General features: G+C 43.4%; 1 protein-coding gene across 6 annotated transcripts in view; it reads right to left on the bottom strand.

Moving 5' to 3' along the window:
- Positions 1–14,727, bottom strand: part of CDC7 (cell division cycle 7) — a 32,809-nt gene extending 18,082 nt beyond the window's left edge. For 2 of the 6 annotated variants that reach the window (XM_083511130.1, XM_083511135.1), the window contains exons 1-4: positions 8,618–8,732; positions 7,883–7,942; positions 6,983–7,069; positions 1,277–1,360 (exon numbers count right to left, since the gene is read on the bottom strand). In XM_083511130.1, coding sequence (XP_083367256.1) covers positions 1,277–1,360; positions 6,983–7,058 — 160 coding nt within the window. In that variant the 5' untranslated portion in view covers positions 7,059–7,069; positions 7,883–7,942; positions 8,618–8,732. Of the gene's footprint in view, positions 1–1,276; positions 1,361–6,982; positions 7,070–7,882; positions 7,943–8,617; positions 8,733–13,743; positions 13,836–14,505 lie in introns of those variants that run through there. The other 4 variants (XM_083511133.1, XM_083511134.1, XM_083511131.1 and 1 more) reach the window with 4 other exon arrangements.
- Between the last annotated feature and the right edge of the window lie 1,774 nt (positions 14,728–16,501).

The following is a 16,501-nucleotide window of genomic DNA, read 5'->3' as shown; positions in this document are numbered from 1 at the left end:
TTCAAAGGGAGTATCTTGTGGAGAGGTAAAAAAAGGTCTTTTCTTATAAAATAGATAAATAAAGTATCCTATATGCTCAGTCCATTTGACACATTTGTGTAGTCCAAAGCATTTATTATAGCTTACAGGAAACTAGGCTTAGAAACCTCTGCATGACTGGAGAGTCTGATAACACAAAGTTCCCAATTGTGGGGAGGTTTCTAAGCACCAGGAAGGTCAGGAGTGGAGCACACCAGGACTATTGACGATGGGGACAGCACACACACAATTTCTACACACTTTACACCTTCAAACATTCTTTGAATCCCTGGACGGGGCTAAAGGTACCACTCCAGCAAAATATGTATGTTGACATCAGTTGCGGATTGAATTGGTAGCAGAAAGCAGTTAGGTTGCCAGACAACTGTCCCTCTCCTATATCTAGCACCTGTTGACTAAGTAATTGAGAGCTAGAAGACATACTTATCAATCAGAGGAACCAAGATACTCCCACATCCCTCCAGAGTTGTTGGCACTTCCTCTTCCCCATGCTCATCTAAAGCACACCTTTCTCAACCTGTGGGTCTCCAGATGTTGTTGAACTACAACTCCCATCACCTCTAGCTAGCAAGGCCAGAGCTCAGGGATGATGTGAGTTGTAGTCCAACAACATCTGGGAACCCAAAGGGATCTTTTTTAGCAGAAGCAGCAGAAGATAAGGGAGGACATCTAAACAGAATAATGGGGAAGGTTCCAAACAAGCAACGATTCACACATCCTGTTGCTGCTGCTGGATAATGTGAAAAATGATAGCAGGCATGGAGCTGGATACTTTGCAACCATATGAATTTTTCCAGACATTCTTCTCATGGAACAAGCATTAGGAAAACCATGTGGTCTGGCCCTCAAAAATGACAGATGAAATGCTTAAGCCTGTTTCTGGACCATAGCACCTCCAACTGCAAGTGGAGGCTTACACGGGCTCACACGTGGCTGAATACTCCATGAAAAAGATTCCCTTAATGCCCCCGCGCACACAAACTATTCCCTGCATACAGGGAACTTTTCTGTATGAATAAGGATTCAGTCACACAGGCTCCCACCTGCAGCCTAAAATGGACAGACCGGGTGGCATTCAACTAAGTTGTATTTGGAGTACATCTACTGAAATTAATGAACATGACCAAGTTGGGTCCCTTAATTTCAAGTCTGAATAAAACGTAATTGAATACCACCCAGAAGGACAGGTTAAGCAACATTTTCTCGGATAAAAAGCAAGAATTATCATGATTATTACCTTCGCCAATTTTCCCTTTAATTCTGAACACATTTGCAAGCTGTGGCACTGCTTGATAAAGTTGTTCAATATCTGTACTTGCTCCTGTTGAGAAATGTTAAAAAAAAACTTTCGGATTAATATGTTACATATCATTATTGCAAAGTGAACACTTTAATAGTGAAATTAAATATTAGTATAAACCATCTTAGTCCTAAACAACCCAATACTGCAAATAACACCAATGTTTTGCAACAAATGTAACTGATCTGTAGAAAATGCAACCTGAAGAGGCTATGCATGTGCATTGTAAACGAGGAAAATCTTTAATAATAAATTAAAGTAAATAAATAAATAAATAAATGAAAAGTCTCCCATGGATTATATGGATACGTGACTTTCTCTTAAAAATAAATAAAACCATTACAACACTTCCACTACATGCACATTCCATTGGAATACTCATCACACAGAACAAGAATGTCAGTGGCTGACATCTGAAAATAAGTGGCCAGTTCTCTTCTATCAGCACGGCTCAAGGCACATGCTATATGCCTCCCGTGATGACAGGAGAGGCAGGAACACGAACCCTTCCTCTGGTATGCAGAACAAACAGTAATAATATTAATGCACAGCGCAATCCTAAACAGATTTACAAACAAGAAAGACCAGAGTTCAACAGGGCTAAGTGCCAACAGGTAGGAACCCTGACTGGGCAGCAGCAACAGCACACTGGCAGGCTGGAAGGTTCAGGGCATGCACATCACTGTTCCAGTCTGTGGTTGCCTGATGCCATAAAATGATAACAATGGGGCAGCTTGCGCCCTCCCTGTTTTGGGTTTACTGCAGGCAATACCTGCTTCCCAATTCAGCAGGTGGGAGTGGGGAACTCCAATGCCAGCAGAGAATGGTGCGCTGGGAAGAGAGACACCTCTACCTAATTCCAGCCCAACCCAGTGCTAAGTGGCCTTTGATCACAGCCTACGCACACACAGGACCGTATTCTTAGTGAGCTCCACTTGACCGTAGATAGAAACACCATAGCATACTTTACTCAATGAGTACTCATGGCACCCACTTGCTATATAGTTCACACAAAAATACCATTAGTTAGGAGTTTGCTATTGTTCAATAAAGCGGTAGAGAAAACAGCAAACCCTTTGCAAGCTACAAATAGCGTCAATTAAGTTTTAGGAAAGACAGGACAGGAACGCAATGGAGTGTTAATTACATCCATTCAGTACACGCATTTGAGCTTCATTTTTCCTCCAAAGAGTGAATCAATGTTTAAGATTATTTTTTCTATAGTCTGATTAGAACTAATCGCTTAAGAACCTACAGCTGGGTCCCCAATGTGGCACCTATTGGCACCATAGCACCCCAAGAGTTCTCCCTTGGTGTCTTGCCAAGGCCCACTGCGCCTCCCAATTTTTTATGTTTTTAAACTGAGATTATTTGGGGACAGGCTTCAGGCCTTTTCTGTCTACATTTCATTTGCTCTGTATGTGAGGATGAGGGTTATACCACTTTTTCTCTTTTTTTGCCTTCTCACCTTGCATTGCAATAGTCTATATTCCAATGATATACTATTGTGCTTCGGTCCAAAATAGCAGGGTGCAATGGCAACAACTGTTTTCTCTGCACTTCTATGAGCTATCAGGTTGGTAGATCAGATTACACTAAACAACATCTCTATCGTCTATGTTACCAGCACACAACAAACTAAGCATCAAAGGATGTCAAGGACCAGACTATGTCAATCACTAAAAATATTTCCTAGAGACAAAAGGTGGGCTTGGAAACAAAGCAGGCAGCAGATTTGCACTATTACCTAGAGCTGTTGAATTCAAAAGCTAATTCAAAAGTCACTGCTTTTCATACTCTTTATCACTAGATGGCATGGCAAGGATGTTATATTGCATTTTCTGCAAAAACCAAGGCAACACAAACAAGGTACCCTAATTCTGTTAGACAACTGTTCTGTATTACATGGCTGTAACACAATTAGAGCAGGCTAACCTGTGACCCTTCCTATGCTGTTGGACTACAAAATCCATCATCCCTGTCCATTGGCCATGCTGGCTGAGACTGATGTTGTCCAACAACATTAGAACAGCCTTGCTCGACCAGGCCAGTAGCCCACCAAGTCCAGTATCCCGTACTCACAGTGGCCAACCAAGTGCCGTGGGAAGCCTGCAAACAGGACCCTGAGCACAACAGCACTCTCACCTCCTGCTGTTTCCAGCAACTGGTATTCAGAAGCATACTGGCTCCGAACAGGAAGGCAGAGTGGGGCCATCAACAGCCTTAAAGGCCACCCATAAAAGCCTCCTTGAAAATCCTCCTTAAAAGCCATCCAAGTTGGTGGCCATCATTGCCTCTTGTGGGACCAACTTCCATACTTTTTAACTATACGCTGTACTTGCTTTCCTCGTTCTGAACCTTCCAATAAATATACCAATTCATTTGATGTCCATGAGTTCAAGTGTTACGAGGGAGAAAAACTTTTCTCTGTCCTTTCTCCAGCCATGCATAATGTTATATATTTCTATCATGTCACCTCTTACTTGACTTTTCGCTCAACTAAGAAGCCCCAGATGCGGTCACCTTTCCTCATAGGGCAGTTGCTCCAGCCTCTTGATCATTTTGATTAATTCGCTACTCTTGGAGGGCCACAGATTAGCCACTCCTGGACTTGACATTACTCTTTCTAAAGCTTAGATCAGTGTTTCCCAACCTTTTTTGGGCAAAGGCACACTTGTTTCATGAAAAAAATCTCGAGGCACACCACCATTACAGCCCCGTGACGTCAGCGCGCAGCGTCACGCCGGGAGGGACATGAATTACTAGCAAATTACATAATCACCTCCTTGAGGGCTGGCTCATCTTCTCCGAAGGCAGAACCCCATTAATTAACAGCACAGACTCACACCATAGCCAAGACGAGGGGGGGAAACCTCAGTCATGCACAGTCATGCACATGTGGGGGCTAAATGAGGACGAAGACCGGGCAGAGAGCAGGGTTCAAATCACCCCACCTGGCCAGGACAATCCCTGGGTGCTCCCTTGGGCCACTCGCCTGACCCACCTCGCAGGGCTGTTGTTGCGAGGATAACACGGGGAAAACCACGCGCGCCCCCGGGAGCTCCTTGGAGGAGAAAGCGGGCGATGAATGCAATGCACGAAATATATGAGAGGCGACCAGGTTTTGCAGGTGAGGGCCCCCCGCCAGCCTCTGCTTCCAACACCCGGCGCAACGACGCCGAAGTTTCCCCCCGGGCTCGGCTCGGGGAGCAGCGCTGCTCCCCCCGGCTCCCCTTCGCCCTCCCGGCTCTCTCTGCCGCCCACTGGGGACCCCCCTCACCTGCCAAGTCCGGAGCGCCGGTGGAAATTGCATGCATGCATGCAGGGCGCCGCGTTGCCATTGCATTGCACTGCACTCCATGCAACGCCTGCACGCATGCATTGCCTTGCACGCCCGCCAAGGGGTCTCCCCGCGGTCCGATGCGTCCCCTCCGGCGCGGATGCAGCATTGCAAAAATAAAAAACCCCCGACGCAGCCAGACCTGGGGGGCAGCCTCCACCTCCGCCGCTCCGCCTCCACGGGGATCCCCGGGCTCCATCCTGCCGCCCGATCTCCGCGGGGGCGCAGGCAGGCTGCGCGGGGTCTGCGCGGAAGAGCCCCTGCCCGCCCGGCTGCCGCCGCCGCGCTCATTCCATGGCCGGGAGAAGAGCGCTTCAAACAAAAGGCCCGGCCCGCCAGGCCACGCTGGGAAACGTAGTTTGCGCACCCCGCGCGGGCGCGGAGCCCAAGGGCGAGGGGACTACGGATCCCGGCAGCCCCCGCGCTGGGGACGGAGGGGGAGAGGCCGGGTGCAGGGATGGAGGGACGGGTGGGCGAGCGAGTGAGTGGCAGCCGCCAAGCCTTGGCCGAGAGCCAGGAAGGGCCTCCCCGGAGGAGGAGGAGGAGGGAGGCGCAGAGCGGGAGGGAGGGAGGGAACCCCAGGGGTCATCTAGTGACGGCGCCCCAATCGAAAATTTGACTTTTTTTAAAAAAAAAAATCTTTCGAATTTTTTAATTTTTCCCGCGGCACACCAGGCAACATCTCGCGGCACACTAGTGTGCCACGGAACAGTGGTTGGGAAACACTGGCTTAGATAAATGCTGTTACCCTGTTATCTTACTTTCATACTGTTATTTTACAAAGGGCTGTTGGTGTCATACCAATAGAGTTAAATGAAAAAAATATCTGAAATAAAAATATACATATACTATCTATCTATATTATTATTATTTTATTATTATTATTAAGGACACGGGTGGCGCTGTGGTCTAAACCACTGAGCCTCTTGGGCTTGCCGATGAGAAGGTCATCAGTTTGAATCCATACAATGGGGTGAGCTCCCATTGCTCTGTCCCAACCCCTGCCAACCTAGCAGTTTGAAAGCACACCAGTGCAAGTAGATATACAGGTACCGCTGCAGTGGGAAGATAAACGGTGTTTCCGTGCACTCTGGCACTTGTCACAGTGTCCTGTTGTGCCAGAAGTGGTTTAGTCATGCTGGCTACATGATCCCAAAAAAGCTGTCTGCAAACAAATGCCTGCTCCCTCGGCCTGAAAAGTGAGATGAGTGTCGCACCCAATAGTCGCCTTTGACTGGACTTAACCATTCAGGGGTCCTTCACCATACCTTTTTACCTTTACCTATAATTTTGGTAAAATATGCTTTCATCTGTGAACCACTTGAGTGTCACTGAATTATACTTAACCAGCTGAAAGCTACTGAAAGTTGTTTATAAATGCAGTGTTCCTGTTCTGAGGCTTAGCATGCTGCAATGCACAGCTCTTTTCCACAACAAACCTATTTTTGATAAGCCAGGCTAATCCCAACCCGCTTCAAAAGATACCACACACATTACATCTTCAGCTGCAGGACAATGTACACACTTTTCGCATCTGCTCCCCCTTAAAGGACAGCTTACTCAGTTGCCTGGCACTAGAGCCACCGGGCAGTCTCTCATGCTGTTATGAAGTACACTTTTTATCCTCTGTTGGGCTGCTGCAAGCCATGTCCACAATTACTCCTCACGCCCCACAAAATTGTGAGTTAAAGCTAGGGGCCAGGATCCAAAGAACCATAAACCTACATCTGTTATGTGAGCCCAAAGGGGTTTTAGACTTGCATTTCTCTACCAACATCCCTCTATTCACTTGCTTTAAAGCAAATTGCTTTTGAAACTGAGGGGCATTTCAGAAAGAGGTTTGTGATATAGGGATCAGTTGTTCACCATCAAAAAACCAGGCAGGTGAGTGTAAGCCCCTTGCATGATCCCAAGCACTTTCCTGGATCCTAGCCATAAAAACCTAACAAAACTCTCTCTCTTTAACCTCCACACAGCTCTCGTCTAGCTTGAATGAGATCAATTATTTAAGGAAAAACAAGTTTGGCTGGAATTCAAAACAAGAATAAACCTGTACATATGAAGCAACCAAGTACATCAAATGTCCAACTTCTTTCTGCTACAAGTTCCTCTCCAATAGCATTCACCAGATCACTTCTTGGCTCTGATAAAGTTAACATCCATTTATCATCTTAACAGAACCTAGCAACCACTGCACAAACTAGGATGCAAATGTGCAACAATATGAAGACAGGAACAGGGAACAGACAGGGGAATTAAGTGATAATATTGCAGAGGACGTTAAGATGTGTGACAATGTATACCTGACAGTTTCTTGCTGTGGTCGTATTTCATACGAGAGTCTTCACAATGCAAGGGAGGGTGTTCATCTGCATCCATCACAAAACTACCTGCAAGCAAATAGGGAAGCAATGATAACAAAGTTCAGAATAAGCAAGCTAGGCTTCGGAGGACTAAACAGGTTCAAACAAGTCTGGTCCCTTCCAGCTATATAAAGAACAGTGGTGCTGTATGAGAATGAACATTGGATAGTCTGTACTGTACAGTCTGATCCTATGAATCTGAAGTCCCCGTGAGGTCAGTAAGATTTACTATAAAGCGTGCATAAGACTGACAGTCCTTAACAAATATGGAAATATATTTGCTTTTCTATTCAACAGTAATTAAAGAGATATTAGGAATCAAACTTTTAACCAATTATCAGAAAGTATTGGCCAAACGTTGATTTTTCATAAGGATAACAAGCAATGCACACCAAATTTTGAAGAGCCTATTGAAGAGCTTCCCCGCCCTAATAGCTAAATATACAGTTTTAAAATCACATTAGGAGACATTAATGGAAAATATGCAAATAATAAAAATCCACAAAATGGTCAGATTCTAAGCTATGACGCGCATTAACAGCTGTATGTACACAAGAATTCTTCCAAGGGTAGAATTTATTTCCCACATTTTAACTTCCTTCAAAATGTCAAGTAGATGTCACCCTAAATGTCTGAGTAGTGTTTGCAACTATCCATTTCATTTAACACCTCCAATTAGGGCGGAATTGAGAAGCTGATCCTGAAAATACGTGCTATTTTTATTTAAGTATGCACATGCACAAAAAGCTCAAAATTGCACATTAGGAAATATTGTTAACATAAAGCTGCCAATTACTCAAAATCCCCACAGATAACCACAAATCTCTTTTAACTACGTACCCTCACATCGGGGTGTTCAGACCATGTACCTTTCACAGGATGTTCTCGTGTCTTGATAACCTAGAACACATTAAATGGTATTAAAGACAGTGATGTGCAGGATTGAGAAGATTAAAAGGCCACGTGGCAACCATTTTCAAAATATCTGAAGGGTTGTCATGCAGGTCAGCAAGGCAGTAGCTCCAGACAATTCACTGGAACCTATCTATTGGGAATGGCATAGTTGCATCCTGCTCTGCGGATTCTGCATTGCGCTGGACTAGATGATGCCAAACATCCCTTCCATCTCTTAAGATCCTATGTTTGAAAACAGCTGGCTATCTTGTTCATTATCTAATCACTTACAGCGGTTACAGTGCTACCTCTGTTTACAGATGCTTCAGGTTACAAGACTCCGCTAACCCAGAAATAGTACCTCCGGTTAAGAACTTTGCTTCAGGATGAGAACAGAAATCGCCCCGTGGCGGCAGGCCCCATTAGCTAAAGTGGTGCTTCAGGTTAAGAACAGTTTCAGGTTAAGAGCAGACCTCCAGAACAAATTAAGTGCTTAACCCGAGGTACCACTGTAATTCCATATGCTTCAAAGGAAGAATTTTACTAGCATAGGACACTGCTATAGCACTCCATTCCTATATTGATGAATAACTGGATTTGTTTTTAACAATAGTATTAAAACATTATTGTTTCTGGATAATGAATGTCTCAGGAAGCATATGATGAAACAAATTCCTTTACCTTTCATTCTACATACAGCTCAGACCCCATCACCTGGAAAGCATCACTACCCAACAGCCATTGGGAAGATTTTATGCAATCACTTGATGGGCTCAGTTGATATACTAGTAGTCAAGCGATTACATCACAAAGGACATTATCTTAACTGTTAATAAAAGACACACTGAGTTGAATCCAGCTGTCAAGAGTAGGACTCAGTTTGACATTTCATTTAATCAGAGGACGTCTTGTTAGTCCCATTGATTTCAATTAGCGTACTCAAGAGTATGACTTCAACCCTTGATATCTGAAGATTGCATTTTTATATACAATGGGTCTATCTTTTTTAAAAATGACTTTTAGATACTGATGGACTTTGAAGATTTAAAATTCTAGTGAGTGATTAAGTTCTCAGCTTGGTAAAGTTCTTCTAATTTTATTTTGAAGAAATTTTTCAGGAGAGAGATTAACATAAAATTTTACTTGTTACTAAGGTATTTTTTTTTAGTTTGCTGTTATATTATTATTATTATTTCTGGGGGAACTGAACCAGAGTAATTCAAAAACAAATTCTGTTCAGTTACTGGAATTTAGGGAACAGGCTTCTATAAAATAGTTGGTAAGATTTCTCTTATACTCGGACTTACCTATGTATTCATCTTTGGATATGTACCATAACTACATCTACTTTTTATTCATTTTTGGGGGGAGGAAACCTATAGCAGACGGGAGGCATTTCCATTAGTTAAAAACCATAATAAAAGTGATAGAATGAGCTTAGCCGCATAGCTTTGCTGATCCTGCAGCTTTTAGAATTCTATTACAGAAATCAATATAGTTATCAAACATAAAAAAATTCTCCAACTAGTCAATGGGTCTTGAATCCTGGTCTCTGGAGGGCTGTGTGTGCATTTTGCTGGCCTTCTGTCCAGGGAACCATAAGGGTGCTGCAGTCTGAACTTTTCATCTCTTATTTTTTGTACTGCACTCTACAACAGTGCCTGTGCACAGTCTGTAGCTTAAGGGGGCTTAAAGCCCTTTGCATGAAGTATAACTGGTAGCACCACTGGGACAGTTACTGCCTGTGTCAGAGAAGCAGATGGAAGAATAAGCAGGAATGTGTGGTGCCATCGTATGCATTGTGATTCAGGGAGATGTCCTGGGGCAATTGTCCCATCAATTCATGGGTTTCTTCTGTGTGCTTGTGTCAACAGCACAGACTTTGACTAATTGGCACTGAAGATGCTTCCACAGATGTTAAGGGCATGGTTGCTCTTTTGGGATATGGTGGTTACTGACTCGTGTTGTAGAGGACTTTCCCTCCCTTTCACAACTGGCCCATAGAATCTCTCAGTAACACTCACCTGCAGGCATAGGGATATGGGTTCCCATGGCCAAGGGGGAAATTGGTCAAAAGAACCTCACCACTTCTATCACCCCTTTTGGCAGGAAGGTAATTGTAAGCTTAACTAAAAGGATTCAAAGCATCAAAGTAATGCAGAACAAAACAGAGTTTAGGAACCAAAAGCAAAGCTTACAACGATAATTAAGTATTTCAGAGAATGACCTGAATAAATGTCATTTATATCCTGAAATTCTGATAAGCCATCATTCCATTAAATTTTTTTAAAGAAATCAATAAGCAAAAAGACTGCATATAAGGAGTCTTTTATTAAGCTCTCTTTATTTCAGCCCACTACAAGCTTGAACAATTATTGACCATTTTTAACAGATTTAGGAATCCAGCATTCAGCTAATTGATTGCAAGAATATTGAACAAAATATGTAGTAAGAGCTATCTAGACTGCTTTTGAAAAGAATGTGAAATAGCTGTCAAAGTATAAAACAATATCAAATTCAAATTATACCATTTTTTCCTTTTATCAATATTAGATTAGAGATCAAGGGCAAATTTTAATACCCTTTGAACAATACAGTAACTGCAGTTAAGTTTTTGTATTTTCTCATTTCTTCTTGCTGGACAAATATACCCATCTATTATAGCTCAAAATGTGGAAATCATAGTTCCATGATCATTGTTTGAGCTCTATCAAATCATTGGTCTGGAGAGAAGAACAACATCTGGGGCTTGTCAGAGCAGGTTAACTTTACAAGGTAGCTCCTTGTAGCAAGACTCCTGGTCAAATACAAACCTTCCACTGCATTTAAACTGAAGGTTGCAAGCATAAATATTAAAATAACCAAGCACAAGCTACCTTAAACTTTGTCGTTTAGTTTGTACATGATGTGAAACTATTTCTAAAAGCACTGAATGGAATGCCACCCATCATATGAAATGCCCAATACTTTGTGTACAATTTTTAAAGTCATTTCAAATTTACATATTGATCTTAAACATAGCTTTAGGTTATTTGTTAGCCTTTTGCCGTGAAACCCATACAGTATGGCATAGTAATTTCTTAATTGTACCACATGCTGATCTGGTACACAAAGCAAAGATGGGCTTTGGTCAAAGCAAGATATTTGCTATGACGATTTTTGTAAAAAGAATATTTCTAGTTGAAGATTTGACAGTGTCTACGATTATTCTAAGAACACCCCCCATACACTGGTACAAAAAGCAAACAATTGTATTGCTTCCACACTCAAAAAAAGAAAGTTTTATGACAAAAGTAATCACTAACTGAAATCTGTGCACAGTAAAGGCTCTCAGAATTCATCCATTATATCATACAGTTTTATTTATTCATATTTACTTATATCTAATATTTCAGTCTCAGGCTTACTCAGAGATCCCACTGAGTTCAAAGGGATTTCCTGGTAAATATGAGAAGTAAAAGGTAGAATTTTTGGCCCTTAAGAAAAATGGGCAGTATTTTTATTAGAACCAAAGAGGCAAAAATTGTGTGCAAGTTTCAAATGGTAAATACTGTATGCTTTGGTTTGCAGTCTAAATCCTACTTTAACCAACAAAGCTTAGTCCCAAAGGTGGGGGGAAGGGAGTCAATGGCATACTTTTCAAAAAGTATAATGCACATCTTGAAAATAAATTACCCTCTAGTTATAAGCTTTCACTAACTGTGCCAAACTATGTTCTTAATTCACTTACTTTAGAAAAGTTTCACTGAAGTAAATGGAGCTGTTCTATACTTACTAGTTCAAAGTACATAGATACAGATGGGTAATTTACTCCAGATTTATTATCTATTACTTTTGCAAATGTATTAACAATGGGCATGGCATTTTATAAAGAAAAAAATGATAAAATTTCTGCTGTGAGCTACTTGCATTTTGACACCCCCCCCCTGGAGGGGGGGGGTTCTGTGAAGATAGGTGGCAGGGATAAAAATGGGAATAAAATGCATTTAACACTTACATGTACTTAGGCTTACGTTTAGTAGAGTATAGGATTGTGAGTTATGCAAAAGGCTTCATGGAAAAGAGCTTTGAAGAAAGTACCGTAAGGGTGGTAGTATCACAGAGATGTTCTAGCCTGCAATTTCACACATAAGCAGCAGCCAGGAATAAGACAGAATTGTTTGAGGAAGCAAGACACCTTTAGATGACTGGTGGAGCGGAGACCTTCAGAATCCAGTTCTTAGAACCAGAATCCTGGAGCTGCTGAAGTCAATGGCACAATTAAAAACTAAGAGGCTTTTTTTAATAACTAAGAACTAGTGTGCCACCTTTTTGCCTGCTCCCTCATCATTACAAAGAATGCCTATACCCAGAATTACTGGATACTTAAATTAATTCAGTATTTATTTAGCTGTAAACTCTTGCTTCTTTTTTCCTTAACACAAGTCTCTTAGCAATTAGGTAAAGGTAAAGGTTCGGGCCAGTCTTGCCAGACTCTAGGGTTGTGCGCTCACCTCACTCAATTAGGCCGGGAGCCAGCGCTGTCCGCAGACACTTCCGGGTCACGTGGCCAGCGTGACAAGCTGCATCTGGCAAGCCAGCGCAGCACACGGAACGCCGTTTACCTTCCCGCTGGTAAGCGGTCCCTATTTATCTACTTGCACCCGGAGGTGCTTTCGAACTGCTAGGTTGGCAGGCGCTGGGACCGAACGACGGGAGCGCACCCCGCCGCGGGGATTCGAACCGCCGACCATGCGATCGGCAAGTCCTAGGCGCTGAGGTTTTACCCACAGCGCCACCCGCGTCCCTTAGCAATTAGAGTACTTTAAACAAAAATAAAGTAAGAAAAGATGCAGGAATTGTGAGAGTAATGAATGGAGCTTTTAGGCAGGCTAGCGCTCCAGTCTTTCATTTCAGAAACTAAAGCTACAATCTTATGCCCTCGTACCCTGGAAGTTGAATGGAATCCGTTCTAGAAGTCCATTCGACTTCCAAAACGTTCAAAAACCAAACTCCTGCAGCCAATCGGAAGCCCCGTCAGACGTTCGGCTTCCAAAAATAATTCGCAACCCGGAGCAGTCACTTCCAGGTTTGTGATGTTCAGGAACCAAAATATTTGGGAACCAAGCTGTTAGACCTCCAAGGTACGACTGTACTTAGGGGTGGAAAAGCATTCCCAGCCAGAAAGCAGGGCCAGCAAGGGATATGGCATGGGGAAGAATCCAGGATTTCCATAGTTGGCTGTCAGGCCTTTACTCAGAAGAAAGTCCATATGCCTTCAGCGGGATTTCCTCCCAGGTATGGGCACAGAGGATTGCAGCCATGCAGTGCAACACCGTTAATGTTTACTCAGAAGCAGGGCCTGCTGTGTTCAGTAGAACTTATTCTCAGACATGTGTTATAGGATTGCAACCTTATTTGATTATATGTCACCTTAAAAGCTAAAATCATGTATACTTGTGTCAAAACCCCCCAGGAGGATTTTTTTGGGGGGAAGGGTGTCGTATTTAGGAACACAAATGCCTAAGGTTGGGCTACAGCACTTTCAGGTGTCCCACAGGGTTCAAATATTGCATGCTAATTCTTCTAACTTAGATTAGCAGTAGGAAGCAGAACACCTCAGGAGGGGCCAAGCAAATCGAAGGAAGGGAGGTGGGTTGAGTGCAGGTCCAGTGATATCACTGGGCCAACTAGGCAGCCAACCAAAGAACGGACATTTGAATGGCACAGCATTCTAAAAATTAGTTCTTGTTATATCTTACAAATTTCCAACAATATTTTACTTTTATTCCACACCTTCAACGCAGCTTCTCAAAGCCCAAACTTACATACACTCAACCACGCTGCAAAAGAGACCAGCTGGCTTGGCAGCAAATGCCAACTGAACCTGCGCCAGTCCTGAAAAAACTGGTGGCCAAACCTGCAAAGTGAGATTTTGACGTGCTTTTAAAGAGACTCGAAAGCACCGCCATTGGCAGGAATATTCAAAACGACTTGGGCACAGAAACATTTTCATTTATTTTTCTTATTAATTTATTTTATTTCTATAATACCCTATACCCAAGGTATTTAAGGAAGCTAATCGGAAATGGCTGTATTACTTATTCTCGCAATCTGGAATAAATTTTGCAGTTTCAAGTTTTTGCATTTCCTTACAAGTTTTTGAAAACTGAAGTTACAAAAAAAAACCTGGGGGAGCAAGTAGTTAGCCTTGCCTAGGGCGCAAAAGAGCCATTGCACCGGGAAATCCAAAGTGAAAACCTGGACAGAAAAATTGTAGAGCTTTCGGGGAGGGTAGTCATTGTTTTTGAGCTACGTATTTTTGAGAATCGGCAAAAACGACAAGGGCTGCCACACGTCCGGTGTTTTCCGGGCACATAGGCGATTCCCGCCGGGACATTGCCAGCGGCCGCGGTGTTCCTTATGTGTCCGGGAAATTCCAGAAGTATGGCAAACCCACTCCCCCCCAAAAGTCCCTCGCTACGATGCTGATTAGGGGCTCAAGGAACGACCTGTGTGGGGAACTCTCCCTTCTCCCTTCCCAACGATTTCAGGCAAGAGCCACCCAAAGCGCTGGGCGGGAAACCCACCCTCTCAGCCTTCCCGCCTGAAGATGCGGAAAGACGGTGTCCGTTCGGAGACTTATCCGGGGCTACCTCAGAGACAGGCCGGCCTCTCGCTCTCCCTACCGGGAAACTTCTCCTCCCTCACGCACGCGCGCCGAAGTCCGAACTCTCCCTCCGCGAAGAGCTTGACGGTGCCGCCTTCCGCAGCCTGCTCTTGGGCGGCCAATCCCCAGCACCCGTGCGAAGCGGTCGGATCAACCAATCCAGCCGCCGCCTTGAAAAACGCGGAGGGGGATTGGCTAGGCGAAGTTGCTGACGCGCCCAGCACACGCGCCGCCCTTCTCGGTGCTGGGGAGGAAGGCGAAGAACGGCACCGAGCTGCCGAGCATGCTCGCTGGCAGAGGCTGAAGCTGCGCTGCCCTTAAGTTGCCCTCACTTGCCCTATACAATACCTGCTTCATGACCTAAGGCCTAAGCAGTCAAAAGTGGGGTTTTTTGGCGCATCATATTTGGGGGGAATGGCCTGGGTTTTGTGATCCTACCAAGGGAGGGAGGTTGAGAAGACCCAGGACATCATAATCAGACTGACACACGCAGAGAAAAGGAAAATAATTAGGGCACCTCATTTGGAATCCTATGGAAAGTTAGAGGTTATTATTATCTACGCAGATGGTAATCGCTGAAAATGCAGCTGCTGCGATTGATAAACCAACCGGTAATGTAATTGGATGTCGATTAAAAAAAATACAAAAACCACAGCAATGTAAGAACTGGACAAAAAACATTGATCAAGGAGCTCAGGAAACCACTTCGGTTAAAATCTGCAAAATTGGAATCATTTTGATATTCATTGGAATCCGTATAGTTGGCAAAACTGTGTAAATATTGGAAAATTAATTTTAAAAATATTTTTTTAAAAGAAAGAAATCTATCACATCTCCAAATAGCTATTTCCCAGAAACTCCCATTTTGTTATTCTGAACCTTTCCCCATTTCAGAAGAGTTGATCTTCAGCGGATTTGCACTGTATTTCAAAGTGGGGAGGGCGGAGGGGAGCTGTTTCTAGTTTAAATGGCTACAGATCCGGAGGAAGATTTTGGATTTATCGGAACATGGGGCAATTGCCTTAGATTTCTGAAAACAATTTGTCCCCCCTCCAACATTTCCATAGTGGGGAGGGAAAACTCGACTTCAGCCCCACAAGATCTGTCAGAAAGAGGCTATCTAATTTCTAGAAGTGGATAAAACTTCAACCTGAAAAATGCCAAACATTAAAGGAAGCAATATACTATTCTTGATGTTAATCGCTGCTCCTCTGCCTCATCACTTCTAGCAACTGCTCTTTTTTGCCAGTTATTTATTTTGTTAATTTATGAATCTGCTTCCATGTGAGTCTTAAGCCAATCTAAACACATGCCATTAAAAAAACAACTAAAATAGTTTTAAAAACAATGGCATTGAGCGGGTTCATTCTGTCCGGTTTATATTAATTGATACCATTCATATGTAAGAATTTGTGTTTTCTGGATTCATAGAGGCTGCTTTCTACAAAATTGGAGCAGTAGTCTATCAGGCTCAGTAAATAGGTAAAGGTAAATGACCCCTGATAAGTCCAGTCAAAGGTGACTATGGGGTGTGGTGTGTTAGAATTCCTGATCTTTCATTGCAGTCATGGGATTTTTGTCTATCACATGACAGTATATGTTTTGACTCCACAGAGTGGGAAGTGACGAAGACAGGATGTTTGTGTTCCGTGAAGTGGGACTATTGTCCTTTGTTCTTTTTCTCTTTGCTGTCTGATACTAGAGAGAGAGGGAGCCATGTTACAGTGCTCCGTGTGTGTTTATATGTAAATAAAGTAGATTAGCCAAAATGCTGAGTTGCTGAGGTCTGTCACACACAAGGTGCGCAAACTCTGCAGATCCTTAAGTGTGCCCGTGTCGGTTGGCATCGGTCGCTGTGATGTTCGGGCTGAAGAAAGCTTATGAAGCTTCCAAACAATAGACCAGGAGGGAGGGAA

Source organism: Podarcis liolepis, assembly GCF_965112155.1.
Source record: "Podarcis liolepis genome assembly, chromosome: 6".
NCBI classification, from domain to species: domain Eukaryota; kingdom Metazoa; phylum Chordata; class Lepidosauria; order Squamata; family Lacertidae; genus Podarcis; species Podarcis liolepis.
This window is presented reverse-complemented; position numbering and strand designations above follow the sequence as displayed.